The sequence below is a fragment of the Mercurialis annua genome, linkage group LG8 (genome assembly GCF_937616625.2).
Source record: "Mercurialis annua linkage group LG8, ddMerAnnu1.2, whole genome shotgun sequence".
In the NCBI taxonomy this organism is placed as follows: Eukaryota; Viridiplantae; Streptophyta; class Magnoliopsida; order Malpighiales; family Euphorbiaceae; genus Mercurialis; species Mercurialis annua.
The window spans coordinates 9747517-9756894 of record NC_065577.1 but is presented as its reverse complement, the minus strand read 5'-3'; the positions used below and the strand labels follow the sequence as shown (position 1 = coordinate 9756894).

Genomic DNA, 9378 nt, shown 5'->3' with positions numbered 1-9378 from the left:
CTTCCATAGCTAGTTTCCTTCCTATCGTGTTTTTTTCTTTATTTGATTTGGTGTTCTTGGTAATCCTTAGGTCACATATTTATATGAAAGTTGAAACCAATATGAATAATTGCAAGTGTAACGGCCTTTGGTTTTTCAAGATAGTTTTATTGGTAATTGCTGTTTTTATTTTATCCAAGAATTTAAAGTAAATGATGTGTGTGATTGTGAAAGTCTCGAAGAGCCTGAGAAATGGTTAAGAATTCAAGTCATGATTACAAATAAGGTTATTATTCAGTTCAGTTTTTTAAAAATCGGGCTATATGGCCGAACCGTATAGCCACCGGTTTCCGGATAAATAAAATTATTTAAAAAAAAATCCAGGAGGATCGAAACAGATTAAAGAGATATTGTGTTTATAAGATTTTATAATTTTTTAACTTACCATTTTAAACTCCTAATATATTCTCATTTCTTAAATAAAATTTTAAAAATATGAATCTCATATATGAATTAAATTTAATTCTAATCAACATGGAAACAAATAACATATTTAATTTATATATTGAAAACTTACCACTTTAAAAATTAATTAAAATCATTTATTATGATTTGTTAATAAATACTAAATAAAATCCAAATATATATCACATTTTTTTAAGTTTTAATTAAGCAAGTAAAATTTAAATATGCATGTTTTCAAAATCACATGGCTCAGTTTCATATAGGAATTAAATATGACTCTAATCAACTTAAAACTAAACAACTGATTTGATTTAAATATTGAAAATTTGCCATTTTAATTTAATTAGTTATTAAAATTGCTTACCATTAATTATTACCAAATGCTGAATAAAATTAAACAAATATCATAAAAAAAATTGAGCTTCTTCATTCGGAGGCTCATTCATGAGGATTTATAGACCGGCGACATTCTGTGAACATAACTAAAACCCTCCCTTTCATCTCTATCCTTGAAAACATAATAAGTTTTCTACACATTAATTATTCACCCTATTCTCCTCACCATGTTGAATCTAATCATAATAACCTCACACAAATCCATGCTTTGAGAGATGGAATTTCACTAGGTTAACATCTTAAAAACTCATATTTTGACATCTTGATGGACATTTTATTTGTCCCTCACCAATACATTCAAAATGTTGTAAAGCAACGTTTACAAACTCCTCAACATGATATTCAAACGCAATACTTAACAGCTCATTCCTTATTATCTCATTATACATCCAATTTCATTCTAACTGCATTTCAGTACAACATATAATATATATGGTTTAAATGCTTGATGATCTTCAAGTCGATCAAATTGGCTACTGAAAGGTAGGACAGTACCTCATTTACAAAACTGGCACATATCACTCAATCACTGTATATGCATAACACAGAGAAAAATATTTGGCAGCCTTTCAGCGTAGTTTTCCAAATGCATTATATAATATATTGAATAATATTAATTAATCGAAAAGAAAGTGTTACGAAGCGTATATTAAATAAGCTCTCAGAGAACATACATCCAGTGTTTTAAAAACTGAACCGGTGGCCGAACCGGTGAGGCCACCGGTTTCCGGTTCAACCGGTTTTTAAAACACTGCATACATCAATAAGTTACCAAATATTCTTCTACCATATGTATGAATATATGTTATGCGTGATCAACATACAAAGCTATCACTTTTGCAAACTGTCCACATAGACAATCTTGTGTCATTTATTCTTTTGAGGCTTATCCCCTTAAAAACCCCCCACCTTTTACCCCCAATTCGTTTGCACCCTCACGTTGTAAAACCACCAAATATACCCAAATTACGACCTTTCACTTTCAATTGTACCCTCAAGCATCAAATTGACCTCTTTTCACTTGAAAAATGTTCAAATCAATACTTTAAATTTTAGCATATATTTTAAAATAGGACTTAATATTTTATTTAAAACAAAAATAAACCTATTTTTTCAAGTGAAAAGAGATCAATTTAATGCTTGAGGGTGCAATTGAAAGTGAAAGGTCGTAATTTGGGTATATTTGGTGGTTTTGCAACGTGAGGGTGCAAATGAATTGGGGGTAAAAGGTGAGGGGTTTTTAAGGGGATAAGCCTTCTTTTGAAGACACAAGACGGGTTTTCTACGATTAATAAATATTTTATTCAATTTGAATAAAATATTTATATATATTTTAAATATTAATCTAATTATTTTTTAAACTAAAATAAGTACTATAAACAATAACACTGGTTGAAGAGACGGCCATAAGCGGAGGGCAGTGGAGGGGAGCGGAGACGTGAGCGGCTATTAGTAGAGACAAGTGTTAACGGAGACAAACTTGTGTATATTAAAAAGGTAGGAATTTTTGACCGGTTTGTAATAATATAAAAATTATTAAATACAATTTAGAGTTTTTATCAGTTTTTAATTATATTGAAAATCCGACAGCACTTCCCCTAAAATAGAATTATCACACATTTTTCAGGAAAACCCTGTAAGAAAATAATACATATTTAAATACACAAACCACCGATTCCGCTGCACATATTAATCTGGTCATGAACCGGTCACAAAAATTGGTATCAATCTTCAACAATTGGTATCGATATTACAACAATTGATATCAGAGCCATTTTGTTTTTCAGATTTAATATGGATCCTGATTATTATGGCAAAAATATTATGTGGAGAATTTCACAATTCAAAGGTGAAATTTCTTGACACAGAGGAGATGATTTGGAGATAGAAAAGCTACTAGTTTGAAATGCCAAAAGTCATTGATTCAGATTGAAGACATACTTGGCTATGAAAATGCATAAGGAAAATTTTGTGATGTAGATCAATATGCCACTTTAATATACAAAGAAGAAAGGTATGATTTTTTAACGGGTCATATAAATATCGCTCACGTGGTATATAAAAGCACGGATGGGGGAGACAAACAAATTTACTAAATAATCCTTTTCAGTTTACTACTAAATAAAGGTTTTATAATCATTAACTAATTAGTTATTTAATTAATCACTATTGTAATTAAAATCCTAATTAGAATAGGTAGCTAAATTATCTCCACTTTAATTTTTAATATGTAAAAAATAACTAAATTGTCTCCAAACTAGTAGGAATACCTATCTTTTAGTTTGATTGAACTATAAAATTAAAATACTGTATTTGGTCAATATAATATTATTTAAATTTCTATCTTATTATTTTTAAAGATAATATTAATAAAATTAAGTTAATTATTTAATTATAGTTACTATAAAATCAAAAGAAGAATAAATTTAGTATAGAAAAAAATTTAATAATCGAATATATTATATTTATTTTTATAAAAAATTGTAACTAATTTAATATTAATTATAAATAAAAAATTAATATAATTATAAAAAATTTACTAATATATTCATTGATGAGTTACGTTACGAGCATATGCACGTAATGCGAAACTAGTATACAAAAGTACACCGACATATACTTAGTTACTTAGTTACATGTATGCATTACATATGCATATCCTATTAATTAGTAGACTAAGACATCGGTGGATAGGTTGTTGAACTTATTTAGTACTAACCTTCTCATTTAAATTTTAAAAGATCAATTCCGATTCATATTGAACTCTTATTAAAGTAAAACTCTTTAATGAGATTAAGCTTCTTTAATTTGTGCTTAATAGAATTAAATTTGTAAATAATTGTAATCAATTTCTAGTTAACTTTTATTAACATTTGATCTGTACTTAATTCCGTAAATTTTTAATTGTTAAAGACTAATATTGTAATTTTGTCTATCCTCTCCTTCCCACATATAAGATAGCTATAGCTAGATAGATAAATTTGTTTTTATTTTCGATTTTATCTCTTTTCAGTAAAATCCTAGTTCTAACGCTGCTTATATATGTATAGACTATAGTGACATAGCATATCAAAATAAGGAAATTGCATTGCATATACAAATAAAAGTTTATTATAAATTGTATCGATCTAGTAATTTAGTCGGAATATTAAATTCAAAGGCAACATAAAAGTCAGAATCTCCATAACTTCACAATCCTTTAATCACTGCCATGACTTGAATTTCTACTTCGACCATCAAAGTATCATCATGCATATCAATGTTGGACATAGAACCTGGAACACTCCATATCTTCTTACTAGAATCAAACTGATGATTAAGACCTGCAAAATGTAATTTGATTATAAGAATGTAATGAAACAGTAATGCTGATTGTAGTTTTAATTTTATCTAAACTCTTTCATTCCAAACCATTCATTGTATAACGAATATAAAATGATTCATTGCACATAATAGTTAATGTTCAATCAACTTGACAATATTATAATCCATTTTTAGTTCATTACATATATATATAAGTGTGTATGCGTGTTTGGATTAAATATAATAAAAAAGAAAAAGAATTATGCACCTTTTAGTCTAATAAGGAAAATACATTATAGTGTCTGAACTAAATTTTGAGTTTGTCAATATTCTCCTTTATAAAATAAAGAAAGAGACTAAAACTCTAGTAATGAACAGTTCGTCATACTTTTCCAAAAGTTGATTCCTTACTCGAAACACGAATTCCGCATACAACTTTTTTCCATGCTGAAAAGTTGCATGATCCTCTAGCTCTAAAAATATGCCTAAGTTTTGGCCTTTCCCATAAACATGTATGGTCCTAAAAAATAATTTGGCTCAGACTTTAACAGTACATATAATTATGCATCATATTCAAATAAAATTTGTGCATACCAATTACTGCCACCGATGGCAAACACTTTGGATTTGGTAGATAATTTAAACTCTGAAAAATTATGAATTGTCCATGAAAACGTATTGTTTGCAGGCGTCTTCACCATGGACAAGCACTCACCTTTACTGCCATTTTCTATGACAAAAATCTCAGCTCCAAAAATGCAGCAGTCATCCATTAAGTATTCATTGGATTCATCTTTGAAATCAGTGAGAGAAACTAGTTTATCAAATCCCCATTCGCTTCTAATTCCACAAAACCGCCTTACATTTTCATCTACAAAACCATGCATTGCAAATTAATAATCCATTCAACTAGCCTAGTTGAGCATACATAGATGTATACACATCGTATATACCTTGAACGTCAAGTACTTGTCGCGAATATAATCATAAACGAAGAGCTTGAAATTTACGTTAACCTCTTGATTGAAAGGGATTGTGTTGGATTTGGAGAGCACTAGATATAAAGATATGTACCCATCCCCTTTCTTTTTCTCGTTTCCTCCCGGATACACAGATAACTTCCTGCACTCAAAAGTTTATAAACACACGCATATTATTACAAAAAGAATTTCCTTTAATCACAAAAAAAGCACTAACCATTTATAGCCGCCAGCTTCAAAATCAGCAGATTGGAAATTCTCAGCTCTTGCATTGGAAAGCAAAGAGAAATGTTCAATCTTAAAAGTGTAGTGTGCAGGTGGAAGTCTTCTTAGTTTCTAACTTATTTCTGTTCAAACAATTACAAGAAGATGAATAAAAAAATATATGAACTAACAGGAAAAAGAAATTATTATCATCTTCCTTTGACCTGCCATTAGAATCATCTTCACTGGCTTGTTTGCTTACTATCATGCTCTGTTGATAGAGATTTTTCTTTATTTGATTTCGTGTTTGTTTTGTGAACTCGGAAACCCTAAAGTCACCCTTTTATATGGAAAATGAAACCTATATATTTGCTTGAACAAAGGATCAATTCACCCCCTCAAGTTGGCATTGATTATCAAAAAAGTGAATTCTATAAAAATCGATAAAATAATACCCGAACCTTTGCTAAACTGTATTGGTTTTACCCCTAAAAAAAGTGAGACACTTAATTAATCTTAATTAAAATCTAGCCCTAATTAACTCTACTTATTTAAAACCTAACCCTAATTAACCTAACTAACCTAATTAACATCCAACCATTTGCTCTCAATAAAAAACCTTCCCAATAGTTTGTTTTTTAAATAACTTTTTTGTTTTTTTATTTAATTTTTGGTCGGAAATTTTTTTTTGGCCGGAAGTCGCAAAGGTGGTTCTTGGTTTCAAGGTGGTCGGGATGAGTTTGACGTTTTTTTAATTTAAAAAATAAATTATGTATATATTAAATTAATTTAGATTTAGTTAAATTAACTAAAATTTAAATTAGTTTAAATTAGATTATGGTTTTTTTGTTAGTTTTTAAAGATGAAGGATCTATTTGTATTTTTTTGAGTGGAAAAATATATAATTTTATCATTAGACTTGGTTAATTGAATGATTTTATCCTTCAAGTAAAAAAAATGTAAAAAACTAAAAAATTGAGTATAATTGAAACGAAAAAATATAAAATAAGGTAAAATTTACCAGTTTTCAACGTCATAATAGAATTGAAAAGGAGTTTCAGATGTTGGTGAGAAGATAATTTCATTCTAAATCTTTCTTGTTACAAATTGGAATTGGAATTGATAAATCAGTAGAAGTAGCTTTTAATTTTTCTGTTTAATAAATCAATACGAAATTCTAAGTACTTTATTTCCGTATCTAAACATTTTGAATTTAATCATCCTCAATAAGAAAATTGATTATGAGTGTATCATCGCTTCTTTTACTATTTTAGATATTAAATTTTGGTTTGTTTCAATTTAGTTATTAGATTTTATTACTAAACTTAATTTTGTGATCAACGAGAGGTTTTCGGCAGAAAAGTGCAAACGTGACAACCGTATTTACTCTTTTTTACCTGAAATTTTGCCATAGATGCATAATTTTAACCTAAACACTTTTCGTTGAAATAAAATTATAATGTGATAAACCTTTAGGAAAATACAAACAAAAGAAAAGAACTTTACATGGAAAAATTCGGCGTTTCGATCGAAAAACCTCTGTTAATATGAATTCAGAAATTAATACCGAAATGTAACAAAACGGTAGTTTGATTGCCCTCGATCAAATATCCCAATAAGAAACATAAACACAGAACAAGGGTGAATATCAAGTGAATAATTATGCTTATTCATGGTACCATAATAACTAGCTATACCGAAGATTACTGAAATTCAAAGACACTATAAAAGTTGGAAATCTTCATTACTTAATTAATTGAGGATAACCCTTTAATAACAGTCATGGCTTGAATTTCTACTTCGACAATCAAAGTATTTTTATGTATAAAGCCCTTTGATGTGTCATTTAGATCACTGAGGGACATAATATCTGAATAACCCCATCCTGTCCAGGATTCGAACTCAGAATGACCTACAAAATGTTAAATGTCGGATATTAAACTCTGCAGATCACTAAATGTTTCTCAAATTACAGAAAGGTCAGTAAATAATTTTTTCTTACAATTTCCCTTCCTCTTCAAATTACAGAAAGGTCAGTAAACAATTTTTTCTTACCATTTCCCTACCTGATATCATAAAAGGAAGTGAAAGCTTGAGAAATGTAACATTTACCTTCAAACTCAAGATGTTCTCCCTCAAATTGGTTTCTTACTCGCAACATGTATTCTGCATACAACTTTCTTCCATGCTTAAAAGTTGCATCATCCTTTAGGACTAAGTAAATGGATAAGCTTTTGCCTTCCGCTTCTTCATCCCCTTTTGGATAAATCTTTATTGTCCTAAAAATTGTTGGAAATTAGTAGAAAGATAATCAATTCAACAAACATGTTCAGAAGAATCAAAGCATGCATACCAATTAGTGCCACCGATGGCAAACTTTTCGGAATGAGTATATAATGAATTAAATTCTGAAAATTTGGGAATTGTCCATGTATACTTATTGTTCGCAGGCTTCTTCACCATGGACAAGCACTCGCCTTTATTAGCATTTTCTATAACTGAAATCTCGGCACCAAAAATGCAACAGTCATCCGTTAAGTATCCATTGGAGTCATCCTTGAAATCAGTGACGGAAACAAGTTTGTCAAATCCCCATTCTCTTTTAATTCCTTGAAATCTTCTTACTTTCTCATCAGTATCTACAAAATCATGCAATGCAAATTAAATTTTTTTTATGTTCAGTAGTAATTTAGTTGAGTGGTATAATATAAATGAATGGACAACACAACAACACACCTTGAATAATCCAGTAATTGTCGCGAATATGATCATAAACGAAGAGCTTGAAATATACGTTAACCTCTTTATTAAAAGTGAGTTCATTGGATTCCGATAGTACTAGATATAAAGATACGTATCCATCCCCATTTTTTTTCTTGTTTCCTCCAGGATACAAGGACAACTTCCTGCACCCACAAATTTATTAATGCATATTGAACAGTCATGAATATATTCAGGTGTTGCATGAAGAACGAGAAGACTTACAAACCATTTATAGCCGCCAACTTCAAAATCAGCAGAGTGGAAGGACTCGGCTTTCGCATCGGAAAGCAAAGAGAAGTTTTGAATGTTAAAGATGTAATGTGCAGGTGGAAGGCTTCTCAGCTTCCAATTTATTTCTGATGAAACGATATTAATAAGAAGAAAGAAGATGAAAATTGTTGTTTTTGCCTGAATTATGATCTTCCTTTGACCTGCCATTGTTACAGATTTTTGTTTATTTACTTCGGTGTTTGTTTATGTGATATAAAAGATCTTAAGTCAACACTCTTTGTGTTGAACTCAATCACTAGATTAAAACAACAACTCTATCTTACTTCTCTTTTATAAATTATTACTATTAACTGATTAGTATGATATATTGATTATTTATTGCATAACTTATTAATTCTCCTCTTTTAATTTATTACAATAGTAGTATATTTTATAATTTAAAGATATCATAAAGCAAACTAATAGCAAAATTAACTAAAAATGTTACACTTAATAGATATAATTGCAAATCATAGTAAGCGTATTATATCATAGTGAGCGTATTATACTTAAATCGACACTTAAAATTGCAAATTACTATATTTTTTATTATGTATATTTAATATTCTATTTTTACTTTTATTTTTATAATCTATATGTCATTTATTTAATATATTCGCTCTTCAATATTATTTGGACTTCCGTTTGTAACACATAACATTGATTATCAAATTTAAACGTTTTTTTAGAGGTTTAAAAACTAGTATTTTATTTTAAGAACTAATTTTCAAGTTAAATGGATGCATCATTATATCTTTAAGGACTAATTATCAACATTTTGTTTTAGTAAAAATTTGGAGTCGAGAAATCAGGAAACGCACCTGAACATCTCAACTAGGTTGACACCCTCTTAACGTATGCATCATTTTTCTCGCTACCAATCCATAAAATATATAAAAACTAAAATTCAGTTACAAACCCACATGGGTAAACCCAGAAAAGGGAAACAAAGCTTAAAACGCCTAAAGCTAAAACTCAAGGAACTAAAGAAGTTCAATGAAAAAATGTCAACTAAAAC

At 29.1% G+C, this 9378-nt stretch overlaps 1 protein-coding gene across 1 annotated transcript; it reads right to left on the bottom strand.

The window, feature by feature from the left end:
- Positions 1 to 6899: 6899 nt before the first annotated feature.
- Positions 6900 to 8528, bottom strand: LOC126660218 (uncharacterized). The gene is made up of 5 exons (XM_050353587.2): positions 8317 to 8528; positions 8064 to 8233; positions 7681 to 7966; positions 7440 to 7606; positions 6900 to 7239 (listed from the first exon to the last, which is right to left on the bottom strand). Exons 1-5 carry the CDS (start codon positions 8526 to 8528, stop codon positions 7076 to 7078), a joined length of 999 nt encoding a protein of 332 aa, XP_050209544.1. The 3' UTR covers positions 6900 to 7075.
- Between the last annotated feature and the right edge of the window lie 850 nt (positions 8529 to 9378).

What these genes read in the sequence shown, in the direction of transcription:
- LOC126660218 (XM_050353587.2), bottom strand. Translation starts at nt 8,528, where the DNA reads ATGGCAGGTCAAAGGAAGATCATAATTCAGGCAAAAACAACAATTTTC. An exon ending in GAAGTTGGCGGCTATAAATG is followed by an intron (nt 8,234 to 8,316) that starts GTTTGTAAGTCT and finishes TTGTGGGTGCAG; the next exon opens with GAAGTTGTCCTTGTATCCTG. An exon ending in CAATTACTGGATTATTCAAG is followed by an intron (nt 7,967 to 8,063) that starts GTGTGTTGTTGT and finishes ATGATTTTGTAG; the next exon opens with ATACTGATGAGAAAGTAAGA.